The 16,554-nt window shown below is 50.8% G+C and overlaps 1 protein-coding gene across 5 annotated transcripts in view; it reads right to left on the bottom strand.

Annotated features, from left to right (window-relative positions):
• Nucleotides 1–16,554, bottom strand: part of MYO18A (myosin XVIIIA) — a 101,789-nt gene that overhangs the window by 82,148 nt on the left and 3,087 nt on the right. For all 5 annotated transcript variants that reach the window (XM_042916521.1, XM_042916523.1, XM_042916522.1 and 2 more), the window contains exon 2: nt 5,884–6,962. In XM_042916521.1, coding sequence (XP_042772455.1) covers nt 5,884–6,882 — 999 coding nt within the window. In that variant the 5' untranslated portion in view covers nt 6,883–6,962. The remainder of the gene's footprint in view (nt 1–5,883; nt 6,963–16,554) is intronic.

Raw genomic sequence — 16,554 nt, 5'->3', positions numbered from 1 at the left:
CTCCCTATGCCAGAGTCTGCAAAGCGGCCGGGCTGCGAGTGCCAGGGAAGCATGTCACTTCCCGATTCTGAGAAACCGATGGCGGGAGACGAAGGCAGCCAGAGTGGTGACCCAGGTCTGAGGAAACAGTTTCCCAACCAAACGGGAGCCAACAACTGAAAAAAAAAAAAAAAAGCTTTGCTGACACTGTCCCCTGTATTTAACAGAACAGAAGCTGCTGCCAAACACCACGAGGGGACTCTGGGCTTGGCTACCCACCGACCCCCCCCCACCCCAAAGTGCACAGTGGGAGGGGGGCAGCCAGGAAGATTCCACGCCTTCGCAGCGCCTGCCTGGCACGGCGGGCGCCCCCAGCGCTGCTGGCCGCCTGGCGCAGCGTACCCACTGCCCCAGACTGACAATGGAGGCGCCAGGCAGCCCCCTCCCTGGCTGGGTCCCCAGCCCCCACCCCCACCGACGCTGTTCTCCACCTCGGGCCACAGTGAGGAGAACCCAGCGGCTGAGCGTGGCGGGGTGGCGGGAGCGCTGCTGGCAGGCGGACCGCGTGCTTGTGGTTTCTGGGAAACGCTGTAGAGATCTGCAGCATTTTTAAAATACTTGTGTTCCCACCCGCCACACACCCCCCTTCACCCCACTCCTCACCCACCCCTAGTCTGGGTGTTTGCGTATCTGGTATTTTCCAGAACCATTTCAATGTAAATAAGAGATGAGAAGGGAGCTGCGGACAGGGTGGCCAGGGGTACCAGTGGGGGGGGGGGGGCGGGCACAGGGGCTCTGGCCAGGGCCAGAAGGGACTGGTGCAGACCACCTCAAGTCAAGGCCCTGCCCCCCCCGCCCCCCCCCCCCCAGGGCTCCAAGCGGTGCCTGCGAAAACAACAGATGACCATGACATGTGCCCACACCCAGTTCAATGTGGCCTGGGCACTGTGCCCACCACCCACGGGCTGGGTGGCCAGGGCACTCTGGGGCTGCAGTCTGTCTAGCAGCTCACGGAGAAGAGGGCAGAACGTGCCTCTGAGGACAGAGAAGGGAGACCTAGCGGAATGGAAATGACCTAGTCCACCACCCGGTGCTGCTGGTCCCATGCGCCCCACTAATCCAGGATAGGTAACCCCCCAAATGCTCCTAAAGACCTTGCACTTACGAGTTCACATGCCCTGGACACCTTCCCACTGGCCGCCTCATTGTCAAAAGAACTCAGTCTGAGTTCTACTCTGAGGCCTCCAGCCAGAGCTCTCACATGGTGAGACTCCGATGTCAGAAGTACCTGAAGCTTTGGCACCAAATGAAATAAGAGTTTTCTGTTTAAAACGAACCAGCAAAAAACAAAAACATCTCTGGGGATCATTTGGAGTAACATTAGGGAGAGAGCAATTCTAGAACACTGAGCCCGGGCAGCACCCAGCACCTCCACCACCAGAAGCCTCTGGGAAAGCCCATTGCTCAGAAGCTGGCCTGGCAGACCTGGAACAGCAGACTTTTCAGTCTCTCCTTGAAATCCTGCAATCCCCACTCCTGCGGGTACCGCCCCCCACCCCCCACCCCCGCTGCCACCACCCAACCAGGGTACTGGAGACAAGGTTGGTGAGGGTCATATAGCTTTTGCCCAGGGGTCTAGGGCTTCCTGGCAAAGGGGCCCCTGCCCTTCTCCCAGATGTGGGCAACCCCAACCAGCCAGTCTCCTGCCAGGCCACCGATGTCCCATGTGCAGGCCTGAGCACCCAGCATCCCAGCGCTTCCTGCAGCTGGTTGTCTTTGAGGACAGGGCCACAGGGACAGAGTCTGGACAAAAGCGTCATGAGTTCCCGTTGGAAAGAAAACCTTACCAGGAGCACAGATGGGAAAGCACTAGGATGGGTTAATTAAGGAAACTGCAAAATTACCTTCCCTGGATGGCTTTGGAGCTTGGACAGAGGGAAAGGTACCAATCTTCCTAAGCATTCACTATCTGCTGAAGTCCACAAATGTGGTTTACACAACTCTACGTAAGCAGGTGGTTTACACAGACATGACAACCTTTTTAAGGAACCTCACAGCCCTGTAGTCTTTGAGTACAAACCCCACCATCCAAAGCAAGAAGAAACTGAATCACAGATCTCCGGTAAATGCCTGAGAGCTACATAGAGCCCAGGGAGGTAGACCTGACTGGGAAGGGGTGGGAGCCTTCTTTTACATCCACACCTCTCCCCTCCCACCACATCTTCGAAGCTCAGGGAAGTAGTGCTTTCTGGGTAGGGGTCCCCTGCAGGCTAGCCCCTTGGTGGTGGGGGGAGGGGGGGGGCAACCACATTAGCCAGGGTTTAGCCAGCTGGGCTTTTCTGAGCTTAGCAGAAACATCCTACACTCCTGCTCCCTGCGATGGGCCCACAAGGATACAAACAGAAGGGGCTGGCTCTCCTCTCTCCCAGGCTCTCTTCCTTCTCAGTGGGCCCTTGACTTTCCCACTCAGATTCATGGAAGAGGAGAAAGGAATGTTGATCCAACTGGGGTTTTAAGATCCTCATTTGTACCAACACCAGACTCAGGGAACGCTTCGCCTTTAGACAATTTAAGAGTAACTGATCCCAAACCAGATGGCCCAAAACACTTTCCCTGAGAAGCCAAGGAAAGAACTTAGCATCTTCCTCCAAAGATGCATCCCACTCGACCCCTCTTCTCCTCCATCCCCCACACTGGTCGGTCACCAAGACTACACAGTCCCTCAGTTGCTCACGTCTGATCTCTCTCTCCATCGCCCCTGCTTCTCCCCAAGCTCAGGCCTCCATTCATTCTACTAAGATGATGACAGGGCCTTTGCTGTTTTCCCCACGGCTGCCCTTGCTACACCCAGAAGCATTCTTCATGGGCGGCCAGAGGGATTTTCTAAGATCTGTTCCTATCACTCCCTGAGTGAGCTGCTTCTTGTCCTCTGGTTGAAGTTCACATTCCTTAGGCTGGCTCACAAGGGCCTTCGTGACCTGTCCCCTGCTTGCCTCCTCTGCCACTTCTCTCAATACTCATTCCCCCATGCAATGTCCCCCCAGCCTTATCCCCCAAATGCGTCATTCTCTCTCCAGCCTCAAGGTCTTGGCACGTGTCTCTTACGGCCTTCCACTTCCACCTGCCTCTCCGGCATCCATCTCCCTCCTGGATGTCAGCTTTCCCGGTGATCACTCCCAAGACTGTACTTAAAGTCCCTCTTCTGTGCAGGGCTCCCTAGGGCCCCGTACTGGCCCCTGTTGGGGAGCCTCTCAAATGGCATTGTCATCTGTTACTTGACCATCTCTCCCACCAGACTATGAGTTCCTTAGGGCTGGGACTATGTGCTGTCACCACTGGATCCCAGGATCTGGCCCACAGTTGGTGCTCAACAAATGTTTATTTAATAGATAGGTGAGTGGAAGAATGGAGGGCGGAAAAGAACTGCTCCTCCCAGGCCTGCTGAGTGATTTCCATCAGGCCCCATGTCTATCCCACTACAGTGGCTCACCCCTACTCCCAGTGGAACCTTGCTAGCAGCTACAGGGACACATGGAGGTGTGAGCCAAGCACTCTGGACACACATCATGTGAGAAGGAAACCCGAGGGGCTGTCTCTCCCTGGGGCCTTCTGAACAGGCCACGGAGAGGAGCCATGAGGCCTGGTCTCCATCTGTGTAGCAGAAAGAGAACAGATGGCCGGCCAGCTCCCTCAGAGCTCCCTGGGGACAGGCGGTGTGGACACAGTTGATGGATGACCTGACGGGCAGGGTGGCCGCCAGGAGCTGTGTCCTCGTGGGGCCAGAGTTGTCAGGGTGCCCCGCCTGGGAGCCCAGAGGAAATGGGAAGACTCTTCTTGGCATGGAAGTGAGCTTAGAACTGCTGCCAAGGAAAGGAGCCGGAGCCGGAGTGGGAGTGGGAGGAAGACGAGGAGATGGAGGATGATAACTGCAGCCACTACAGACCCACTCCAGGCCTGTCCCAGGAAGCCAGGATGCTGGGCTCACTCTGCTCCTCTCTGCTGGGGCAGGAGTCCCTGCCACCTGCCAGGCAGGGGAAGCTGGGGGCAGGGGAGCTTCCTCAGCTCTAGGCTTCTCGCTGTTCTCTCAGATGGCTCTTGGGAGACTCGTGAGGGTAGCATGCTCTGTGGAAGTCCTCTGGGCACTTCTGCCCTTGCCCCAAGGGGGCCAGAGCAAGCCAGGGTCTCGGGGATACCAGCGGTAGTGTGGAATGTACCAGGGTCTCCAAAGCTAAACCATCCACTTCCCCAGGAATGGGGGGAGCAGCAGCTAGCTGGGAAGGGAGAGTAGCCTAGAAATACGAGATGCCAAGAGGATCCCTAGGCTATAAAGAGAAGACTAAACAGCATCTGGGATGCCAGGCCCAGGGCCCCACAAAGGCCTGTGCTGTGGTTCAGCAGGGAGCTGGCAACAGTCCCCTAGGGGACTCATTCTTTAAGAAGAAAATTCCATCTGTTAAAAGCAATGTTAGCCTGGGAGAAAGTAGACAGGCATGGCAACATAGTATGGGCTTTGGTTCTAAGATAAAGACCACTCCCTTTACACTGTGGTTCCCTGAGCTCAGTCTAGTCTGGTGGCTAACACACAGTAGGTGCTCGCTGTGAGTTTCCGGAATAAACAAGGCCAGGTCCTTCCGCGGATCCCACAACAGCCTCCCTCCCATGCACTACCCCTTCCTGACTAGCAAAACTGCCTGACCTCCACCAGGCCCCGAGTAAAGGAAGGTCCGGAACCCAGTTCCAGGGCTTCCTGCCAGACTCTGACCCTGCAGCTCCCAGGCCCCCCAGGCCATCTGAGCATCCACTTCCCCTCCCTGAGAGAAAGCTAGGACCAGGACTCTGCCTGCTTCCTTTGCATTTCCTCCCACTTCCGACTTGGACACATCTGGTTGGTCACTTAGTGCCGAAAGAGGTCCCGGCCAGCCTGTGTACTGGTCAGGCTGCAGGCGCCAGAGCTGGGCAGTCCGAAAACCTGACAGCTGGGAGGCAGGGATGGCCAGAGGCCAGCTTGTCCTCATATGCTGTCTCTAAGTGGAACATTCCAAACTGATAGGTAGCCACGCTATAGGTGGAGTCAAAAGACCCCTGGGCTTAGAGATCGCTGTCCCCCTGGAGACCCGTTCATACATATAATCTAAATCTCTTCTACTCCTATGTCACCCCTTCCACTGCTGTTTTGAGTGGGGTCTCACGGATAGTCAGGTCATACTATTTCTGCAGGCTTGATACCTGTTGCATCTCCAGGGTGTTTTCTTCTTCCAGGAGAGGTAGTAAAGACTCTTGGAGCCCAGGTGATCTTTATAAATCCAGGTCCAGTCACTCCCCCCAACCCCGCTTCAAACCCTACAATGGTCCCATTTCACTGGGATAAAATCTAAATTCTTATCATGACTTGCAAGGTCCTCCATGATCTGGCCCCTGCTTATCGCTGCAACATTACCTCCTGTTCAACTCCTCACTCAAGGGCAAGAGGAGGTCTGAAATCATCTTACCCAAGAGCTAGCAAAACAGCTGCACATCCCAGAAGTTCCACGACAGCCCTGATTTGAAATAATCCGTCTTTTTCTTTCAAGTCTAGTATCTAAATAACACGGAAATCCTACGTTTTACTCCAGATACCGGGCTGGACAAGTAGTCCGGACTGTCTCTCATCTGAAGTGGCACGTGTTACCCTCCACACCCCAATTTAGGGCTCAGGAAACATGGTGCCCAAACCCCGAACCCTCGCATCAAGAAGTTTGTATCACTGTGCACCAGCCCCTGCTAAGGTCGCTCCTCCCTGCGGGCCAGGTAAGTTGTCCCTCGGGCCAAGGAGTGGCGTGACTTCAACTCCCGAGTACCCCAGTCATCCGCCCAAGCACACTTCCAAATCCCTGCTCCCCCGCAGCTGCCCACGGGGACACTCACATCGGCTGGCTCCCTGCGGGGTCCCTCGCCACTCCGCAGCCAGCTCCGGCTCAGCTCACTGAGCTCCGGAATGGGTTGCACCTTGAGCCGCACACTGTCCCCGGACTGCCGGATCATCTCCACGATCTCGTCCCTGGACTTGCTCTCCACGTTGTGCCCATTAATCTCCACCAGACGATCACCCGGCACCAACCCCAGGGCCAGGTCCTTGGTGCCCGCACCGGGCTCAGCAAAGTGAACCACCCTCCGGTAGACCTGGCCCTCGGGGCCCCGATCCAGCATGGTTGTGCGGCGCAGGGAGAAGCCGAAGTCTCCAGTGGGCCGTCGCTGCAGCTCCAGCTCCCGGAGGGCAGGCGGTGGCAGGTGCACCACGGGGGGCAAGCGCAGGTCAGCCGGGAACCTTTTAGTCACCAGCTCAGGCACTCGGGACCGGGGCCCTGGCCGAGGGATGCCTGCGCTGGGATGCTGCACCAGCTGTCCCTCTAGAGTCCTCGCCTCCACCTGCGGGGACGGGGCCGCAGAGTGCTCGGAAGGGGTGGAGGTTTCTGAGGCACTCTCATCCCGACTCCGCTGGGAGAAGGAGAAGCGTTTGACAATCATCTGTGAGTTCTGCTTGGCCAGGGAGCCAAACTTGGCCGCCCGCTGCAGCACAGAGCCGCGGAAGCTGCCTTCCTCACCCTTGAGGTCATCGCTGGAGCTGGCGGTGCTTAGGTGGCCCGAGTCCAGGATGACGCTGCCCCTGTTGCTGTCAGAGTCAATGTCGGTCAGGTGCAGGTCGGAGCCACTGGCCACCTTGATGGGGATGGGGTTGGAGATTTCCAGGCGGGTCTTGGACTCACGCTTGGAGGAACGGTTCAGATTGAAGAAGCCACGACGCAGGCTCATCTCCTCCAGGCTCCGCAGCTCTGCCGCCGACATCCGCTCCTTCTTCTCCTTCTTCTCCTTCTTCTCCTTCCGCCCGCCATCTTTGTCCTTGTCTTTCTTCATTAGGTTAAACATGGTGGGGTACAGCTTTTGGGGGTGGCACCCCTGGGGGATTACGGGTGCTTAGCACAGGGCCCTGGTACCCCGCCTCGCTGCTGCAAACAGAAACAGAGAGAGAGAAAGAGGTTATTTGAGAGGAGCCTCTTCCTGTGTCTCCAGTGCAGACCAGGCCAACTAATGAGCACAGCTCGTGGTCGCTGAGAGCTAGCTCCCTAAGTGCCAGGTGCTCTGTTTTATACAATACCGTCTCTGTTAAGCCAGTCGTCATAACACTGCTCCAGGAAGGTCTGTGATTACCCCCATTTCACAAATAAGGAAACTTGAGGTTCAGATAGGGTTGTAAAAGCCCAGACTCCAAAGTCTGTCATTGCCTTTAATCCCTGATAGGTGTGCACAGAGGTGGCGTCTGGGAGATGTGACCTCCTGGCAAGAGGGCGCCATCAAGCTAACCTGGTACCCGACTGAAGAATCAAACACAAAGGCCATCACCTCCCCAGAGCCAATAGCCCAGTAAAGCAGCAGACATCACATGCTATTTGGCTCTTTCCTAAGCCTGTGATCCCCACGGAAGCAGCCTTAGCCACCGCCTGACAGAAGACCTCAAAGAACCCACCCCGATTTGATGGCTACCACTTGCCGGGCACTTTATACGCATTACCTCACTCGAACCTCACAGCATCCCTGCACGGGAGGGATCATTATCTCTACTTTACAAATGAGAAAACAGGGCTCAGAAAATTAAGTATGTTGTTAGTTGTCACACAGCCAGTGAGTGGCAGTGGTGGGATCCCATGGCAAATATTGTTTTCTCTCTAGGTCCTTGGCGCCCAAAGAGAAGTAGGGAGGGTAGGGGAAGTTCCACACTGAGCCGAGGACAGACAGCTGAGAGGTGGGGGTGGGTCTGCTGGATAAACAGGATCCTGAAAAACTCATATCCTTTTCCCCAGACCAACAACTAAATATAGCCTGGGGAAGAAAGTTGTGGCAGCCTGAGAGAGAATGCCAGCTCCAGGGCACCTGTGCCTACGATGCCAGCCTTCTGCCCCTATGCCCACCTGACTGGGGACAGGACTGAGCAAAACCTGGTGGGGGTGGAGTTGCAAGCCAGGGGACAAGTTCTAACCAGCAGCGAACAAGAAGGAGAAATAGGCCATACCGCCTAATTAGAAATTAAATGCAATTTTTTTCTCTCTCCGTGAAGGCCTCCCCCTCTGAGTTCTAGACACGGGACTGACAAGCTCACTCCTTCCAGCAAGGACCTTCTGCAAGACCTGGGGAGGCCCGTCCTGTCCGTGTACCCCACTGCCACAATCAAGCAAGGCCCTCCAGGCTCCCCCATCCCATGGTGAGGGATCCCTAGCCCAGGTACAATGCCAAGGATGACTTCAGGCCAGGAACTCCCAAGGGTCCTGGTGCACTGGCTAATTGCTTCCTCCAACGTCCAGCACCCTGACCCATAGGTTCCTGCGAGATCAGCGTATTCTTCCTACAGCAGTACTCTTCACAGAAATATAATTCAAGTCATATATGTAATTTAAAATGGTCTCGGGTGCCTGGGTGGCTCAGTCGGTGAAGTGTCCAACACTTGGTTTCAGTTCAGGTTATGATCTCATGGGCCCCTCATTGGGCTCTGCACTGACAGTGTGGAGCCTGCTTGGGATTCTCTCTCTCTCTCTCTCTCTCTCTCTCTCCCCCCCTCTCCCTCTCCCTCTCCCTCTCCCTCTCTCAAAATAAATAAATAAATAAAATAAAATTGTCTAGCAGCCACATTAAAAAAGGTAAAAAGAAACAGGTGAAATTAACTTTAATGATATACTTTAATGTAGCTATATTCAAAACACTGTCATCTCAACATGTGATCTTTCTGAAAAATATTGAGGGGCGCCTGGGTGGTTCAGTCAGTTAGGTGTCCAACTTCAGCTCAGGTCATGATTTCACGGTTCGTGAGCTTGTGCCCTACATCGGGCTCTGTGCTGACAGCTCAGATTCTGTGTCTGCTTCAGATTCTGTGTCTCCCTCTCTCTGTCCCTCCCATGTTCATGCTCTGTCTCTCTCTCTCTCTCTCTCTAAAAAATAAACATTTTTTAAAAATTTAAAAAGAAAAATATTGAGATATTTTACATTCTTTTTTCCATATTAAGTCTTCAAAATCCAGTGTGAATGTCATACTTAAAGCACATCTCACTTCAGACTAACTACATTTCAAGTATTCAACAGCTAGTGGCTATTGAACTGGGCAGCACAATTCTACAGAAATCTTTAATTGTAGAGCATATCCAAAGTGATGGGGAATCTGGCCCAGTTACTAGCTCCCTGTGGATCTAACAGGCACCGTTTCCCCCTCTGACCTGTTTCTACCTAGCAAGACAAAGCTCCTTCTGAACCTTTTGGTTCGAAATGCTCCATGCACAGTACCTGGAAATAGGAAGACAGGAAATCTAGGGCCCAAGAAGTGCAAAGCCAGGGGCAAACTTGTCCTGCGGAGTCTGGACTGATCTGGGATGGGGGAGTACCTGACAGCAGGCATCCTCTCTTATGGGCTCTATTTTGACACGGGGAGTCTCTCTCCTCCTCAACACTGATGGAGTGTGGCACAGACATACCATATACCAAGACGTGGGATCTTCGGCTGGTCACTGCCCACCTTACCCTTCACCCATCACTTCCTGCACTGTCTTAAAAGGCTGATTAAAAAAAATTGGGGGTGGGGGTGGGGGCGCCTGTGTGGCTCAGTCGGTTAAGCATCCGACTTCGGCTCAGGTCATGGTCTCACGGTTTGTGAGTTTGAGCCCCGCGTCGGGCTCTGTGCTGACAGCTCAGAGCCTGGAGCCTGCTTCAAATTCTGTGTCTCCCTCTCTCTCTCCTTCAAAAATAAATAAAAACATTAAAAAAAAATTTTTTTTAATAAAAATTAAAAAATTTAAAAAAATTCTTAATGTTTATTTATTTTTGAGAAGGAGAGAGGCAGAGTGTGAGCAGGGGAGGAACAGAGAGAGAGGGAGACACAGAATCCGAAGCAGGCTCCAGGCTCTGAGCTGTCAGCACAGAGCCCGATGTGGGGCTTGAACTCACGAACCGTGAGATCATTACCTGAGCCTTAGATCATGACCTAAGTTGGATGCTTAACCGACTGAGCCACCCAGGTGCCCTTTAAAAGGATGATTTAGAAAATGGCTCCAGGAGCGCCTGGGTGGCTCAGTTGGTTGAGCATCTGACTTCAGCTCAGGTTATGATCTCACAGTTTATGAGTTCGAGCCCCACATCTGGCTCTGTGCTGACAGCTTGGAGCCTGGAGCCTGCTTCAGATTCTGTGTGTGTCTCTCTCTCTCTCTCTCTCTCTCTCTCTCAGCCCCTCCCCTGTTCGCACTCTGTCTCTGTCTCTCTCAAAAATAAACCTTAAAAAAAAATAAAGAAGAAGAAGAAGAAGATGGCTCCAGGGGTACCTGTGTGGGAAATGAAGAAAGAAACCCACCCTGGGGACTAGAAGGACACAAATGAATATCTTGGCCTCAGCCTCAGCCCAACCACGCAGAACCCAATGCCTACAATGCTCTCCCCCCAAGACACTCCTTTTGGTCTTCAGTTCTTACTCTGCTATCCTTCCCCAACCCTGGCTCTTTGCTGGGAGCCAGACACCTGTGTAGTACCAACAGAAAACAGGTCCCAGAATTCTAGAACCTTCGGGCTGGAAAGGTCCCTGAGAAGTAATTTAATGTAAATCCGTGTCTTGGCAAAAGCTTGCTCCTCGCTGCGATTGTGACAGGCAGGAACCACACACACCGTCACAGCAGTAGCACAGGAGAGAGCGCTGGCCAGGAACGTTAGCAGACCTGGTATCTAGGCCTGGATCCGCCAACAAATCGCTAGGGGACCTTGAGCCTGTCACTTTGCTCAAGGTTGGACTGGATGATTTGGTCTCTTGTCGCTCAAAAATTCCAAATATCTAAGTCTCTTGTGGACACAGGTTGTTCATTAACCTTCTGCCAAAGTTACTCCTCTCATCCCAACCCTGGAGCCTTTGGAGACTGAGTCCACTTCAGCCCTTCCCTCATCATCCCTGTCCTGCCACTGTTAGGCACACAGCTCACAAGGTACCCCTTCCCCACTGTCATCCCTCCAAGCCTGTCTGGGGCTACCTGCAACCTCCCTGTCCGGGTCAAACCTACAGTGCAGCCGCTCCTATGCTCCTCAGAGCTCACGTCTCCAGAGACCTGGGCTCTGTCACCTTCCTGTGGACCTTGCACTTTTCACCATCTTCCACCCTCAGGTTCAAAGTCTCCAGCAGCAATGACATCAGGATCTTCCCACTCTTCACTCTGGGCTGCAGTTTCTACCCGCCTCCCCTTGGTCTCTTACCCTCTCCAGTGAAGGTAACCTTAGAGTTTGCTGACCTCCTTCTCTGTCTTTCTCCCCTCATCCTACTCCAGGAGCCCTTTCCTAATTTTAAGTGGAGGAAAGGTATATATAAAAATTAGGGTATGTGCCCATATCATCTTGACCCTACTACTAACCCGATCAAAGCAAAGTACAATCGACTGACTCAACTCGGCTGCCTTATCACTTTAAGACAGAAAGCATTTTAAGGGCAAGGACCCTTCAACTCAAATATGCATCTTGCAGTTCATCAACAGGGGAAACAGTTTACATATTCACACAATGGAATACTACTCAGCAATAAAAAGAGAAAGCAACTACTGATACAACAGGGATGAATCCCAAAAATACTATGTCAAGTGACAGTAAAAGAAGGCTTTGACATAAGAGTACATACTGGTGAGGCTCATACAGTACATAGAGATGGTCCCTGACTCACAATGGTTCGATTTACAATTTTTCAACTTTACAATATGCACATATGAAAGTGATAGGCATTCAGTAAAAATTATACTTCGAATTTTGGATTTGGGTCTTCTCCTGACCTAGCAATATGCAGTAGGATGCTCTCTTGTGATGCCAGGCAGTGGTCCTGGTCGGCCACACAATCACAAGGGTAAACAGCCGATGTGCTTATAGCCATTCTGTACCCATGCAATCATAGTGGGTTGTTTTTTTTTTTTTTAAGTTTATTTATTTTGAGAGAGAAATAGTGAGCGTGCAAGCAGGGGAGGGACAGAGAGAGCAGGAGAATCCCCAGCAGGCTCTGCACTGTCAGCACAGAGCCGGATATGGGGCTCGAACCCACAAACCGTGAGATCATGACCTGAGCCAAAATCAGGAGTTGGACACTTAACTGAGCCACCCAGGCGCCCCAACCATCCTGTTTTTCACTTTCAGTACAGTGTGCAATCATTTACATGAAATATTCAACACTTTATTATAAAATAGGCTTTGTGCTAGATGATTTTGCCCCACTGTAGGCTAATATTAATGTTCTGAGCACAATTAAGGTAGGCTAGGCTAACCTATGACGTTTGGCAAGTTAGGCGTATTAAATGCATTTTTGAGTTATGATATTTTCAATTTACAATGGGTTTATCAGGAGGTAAACCCACTGTCAGCCAAGGAAGATATGTATAGACAGAACTAACCTGTGGTGAAAAAAAATCAGAACCGTGATTACCTCTGGAAGGTGGGGAGGCGGATAGGGGTAGCCATTGCCTGAGAAAGGGCATGAGGGAACTTTCTGGAGTGATGTTCATGTTACATTACCTTGATAGGGATTTGGGCTGACAGATGTATACATGTGTCAGCAGTTATCAAACAGTGCACACGAGGTTTGTGCATTTCATTATGTGAAACAGGCACTCAAAAAAAGAACTGGAAACATATACTGAAGTCTAGTTAATGATACATACACTGAAGTATTTGGGGCAAGGTATACTGATGTCTGGAATTTTTTTTGAGATGTATCCAAGATGTAAGACGGTTTGATGGATGGATCAAGGGATAAATATGTGATAAAGTGAGGACAGTAAAGTGTAAATTGTAGAAACTAGGAAGTGGGAGGGGTATTCACAGTAAAATTCTTTAACTTTTCTAAATTGTGATAAAATGTTGGGGACAATCCATATCTATCAAGTACCTACTAAATGCAAGAGAAATGAAACTAAGAAAGAGCTTAGGCTTCAGATGTCAGGCAGCAAACGTGGGACCAATTCTGAGGTAATAGCTATGCAATCCTGGGAAAGTCACTTAGTGCCTCTGTGCCTCTGTTTTCCCATTTGTAAATGGAGATAATAAGAGTACAATAACAGGGGTGCCTGGGTGGCTCCAGTTGGTTGAGCATCCAACTTCGGCTCAGGTCATGATCTCACGGTTGGTGGGCTCGAGCCCCGTGTTGGGCTCTGTGCTGACCGCTCAGAGCCTGGAGCCTGTTTTGGATTCTGTGTTTCCCTCTCTCTCTCCCCCTCCCCTGCTTGCGCTCGCACGCTCTCTCTCTCAAAAATAAATAAACATTAAAAAAATTGTTAAATAATAGTACCTACCACATAAGGCCTGGGGACTAAATGAAATTGGTATATAAGCCCTCCATATAACACCTAGCCCAGGGTAAGCCCTCAAGAATGGTACCCAATCATAGCAAGGCACATTCTTATCATCTAAATGGGACAGTAGACAGAATAATAAAGTACAGAAATGACTATCAGCCCAAGTGTGACTAAAATAAGTCTAAACATAAAATCTTAGTGCCAGACAGAACCTTTTTTTTTTTTTTTTTAAGTTTTTAAAGTTTATTTATTTATTTTGAAAGAGAAAGGATGCATGCATGAGCAGGGTAAGGGCAGGGAGAGAGGGAGAGAGAGAATCCCAAGCAGGCTCCATGCTATCAGTGCAGAGCCCAGTGTAGGACTTGACCTTACAAACCAGGAGATTATGACCTAAGCCAAAGTCCGACGCTTAACCAACTGGGCCACTCACACGCCCCTGGACAGAATCTTTGTATGTGGAAAGTAAAGCCCAAAGAAGTGAAGGCAATCCAATGAGCACACGGCCAGGCTGGCTCGAGTCCAGAGGCCCCATGTAGCTACTGCCGAAGACAAAATGCAAGCAATTCATAGATGCAGAAATATGAAAGGCCAACAAACACAAACAGGTATTCAGCCTCAGTCATATCACAGACACATGAAATGAAACAGAGACATGCTATTGTCCACTTATCAGGTTAGTAAAAACTACCATCATTAATAACATCAATCTAATAGAAGATAGGAAGCAGGGTATCTGCTATGTGTTGTTGGGAGTATAAATTGGTATAAGGGCAAGTTGGTGGTATCTATGAAAATATTTAAATGCACATATTCCTAGACTGGGCAATTCTACATATAGGACATCTACAGATATGTCCACACAATAAACATGGCTGATCTTTGCATCATTGTTTGTAATTCAAAATTCTGTCAATACAAAGATCGTATCACTAGGGAAATAGCAAGATTATAGAACTGGACAGTTAAAAAGAATGAAGGGGCGCCTAGGTAATTCAGTCGATTAAACATCCGACTTCAGCTCAAGTCATGATCTCATGGTTCATGGGTTCGAGCCTCGCATAGGGATCTGTGCTGACAGCCTGGAGACTGCTTCAGATGCTGTCTCCCTTTCTCTCTCGGCCTCTCCCCTACTTGGGCTCTCTCTCTCTCTCAAAAATAAAAAATAAACATTAAAAAAAATTTTTTTTAAAGAATGAAGATTTGTATATACTAACCTAGAAAGATTCTATTCTACATTAAGCGAAAAACTCAAGTTGCCATATAGTTTTTACTAAAATTTTAAAAACTATGTATATGTGTGCATATATATTCATGGAGATTATGTATGTGCAATATTTGCAAATGCATAGAAAAATGTATGCTCTGGGAAAGAGACAGATTTTAGAAGAGTCAATGGCTTTGTGTTTCATCTATATTGTTTTAATTTTTTACAATGAGAATATTTAGCTGGTAGGGGTGTATGTGTGTGTGTATCTAGGCCTAGGGGCTTTATTTCATTATTTTTTTTTTCAATGTTTCTTTTTTGAGAGAGAGAGACAGAGGCAGAGAGAGAGGGAGACACAGAGTCCAAAGCAGGCTCCAGGCTCTGAGCTGTCAGCACAGAGCCTGACGGGGGGCTTGAACTCATGAACCATGAAAGCATGACCTGAGCCGAAGGCGGTCACTTAACCAACTGAGCCACTCAGGCGCCCCTAGGCCTAGGGGCTTTGGATAGTGGGATTATGCATAATATTTCTTCTACTTTTCTATATGCTCTTTATTTCCTACAGAAAAAAATTTTTTTAATATTTATGTAAAATTATATTTATGAAACATGATATTGCATATAAATATAAGTAAATAATATGTGCATATGTGATAAATATGTTATATATAAGATATATATAACAAGCTTTAAAAAAAATGCCTGAAAAGATCCATTACAAGATTTTGTCTGTGGTTTTCTCCATGCAGTAGAGGCAAACAGGGGTAGTAACACTTTAGCTTTTTAGCTAATAGCCTTTCCCAGCATATGTTACTTTTGTGATTTTAAAAGATTAGAAAGAAAAAAAAAAGGAAGGTTTGACAATCCACTTAGCATTTAGGCTGTAAACCAAGTTCGCAACTGTAAGTTCAAGGCTTGCCATCTCATGCCTTAGGAAAGTTTCAGTGACTTGGGGGACTTGGTTAAAATAGATCTCACTAGTGTCTTGTGGCTTTAAGTGGGGACATATTTAAATGGGTCACCCTGCAGCTGGCAAAATAGAAGCCCCAGGAAATGGAAACTATAACGTTAGAATCCCAAGACAAGGCGCCCAGACTTGGCTGCTGTGGGTGGACACTTAAAAGGGTCAGTCCTCCCCACCCCACTCCCAGACCACACTCATAAATAAATACAAAGGAAATACTTTCCCAAGAGAGCCGGCCTCTCTCCCTTGGCCTCTGACCTCCCTAAGCGGCCGTTTCCTACAGCCCAGAGGCCTTTCTCGGCGCCAGTCCATACCAAGGTTTGCAAAAGCGACCAGGCAGGACTCGAACAGCAGCACCTGGCCGGTCCCGTTCCGGCCGGGGCCCCAGCCGAGCGGCGCAGAGGGACGCCTGTCGCCTTCGCCGCCACCGCCACTGCCCGAGCCTCTCTCCCAGCCGGTCCTGCTTAGAGCTCCGCAGCGCCCCGTGACTCAAGACCAGGTCACACGGAGCTTATCTAGCTCCAGGTGTGCTCGCTCCGACTGCACGCTTCTCACATGACATCAGCCGGCCGGCCGGCCCAACCGCCCGCCGGCTCCTGCTCCCTTGGAACCCGCGGCGCTCAGCACTTCCAGGCAGCCGGCCGGTGCAGCCGCAGCCCCGCGGCGCCTCCCGCCGAGATACCGTCTCCCCTGGAACGCAGCGATCCCGCAGGCCCCGGGAGGAACGACGCGGGAGAGGTGCCAGGAGCGCGGCCAGGTCCCCAGCTGCTCTTCCAGGTGCACCTCCTCAGCCCCAGGAGGGGTTTGCCGCAGTCCGCTGGGCGCTAGACTCCGCTAACCACCCCCCCCCCCCCAATTTCTGTGTGACCTTCAGCAAGTCCCGTCCCTCTCTAGGCCTCAGCTATTTCAACTATAAAATCTCCATGGGCCTGAGAGTTCAGACTTGGCCGGGAGCCCTTGCCTTTGCCGGGAGAGGTATTCTGTTCAACTACAAATTGCAGGTTCTAAATCCTGCTCTGCCTCTGAACTGCTGTGTGACCTTGAGCCCATCATCCAACATCTCTGAATATCAGAGGATAATAAAAATAATC

Source organism: Panthera leo, chromosome E1 (assembly GCF_018350215.1).
Source record: "Panthera leo isolate Ple1 chromosome E1, P.leo_Ple1_pat1.1, whole genome shotgun sequence".
NCBI lineage: Eukaryota > Metazoa > Chordata > Mammalia > Carnivora > Felidae > Panthera > Panthera leo.
This window is presented reverse-complemented; position numbering and strand designations above follow the sequence as displayed.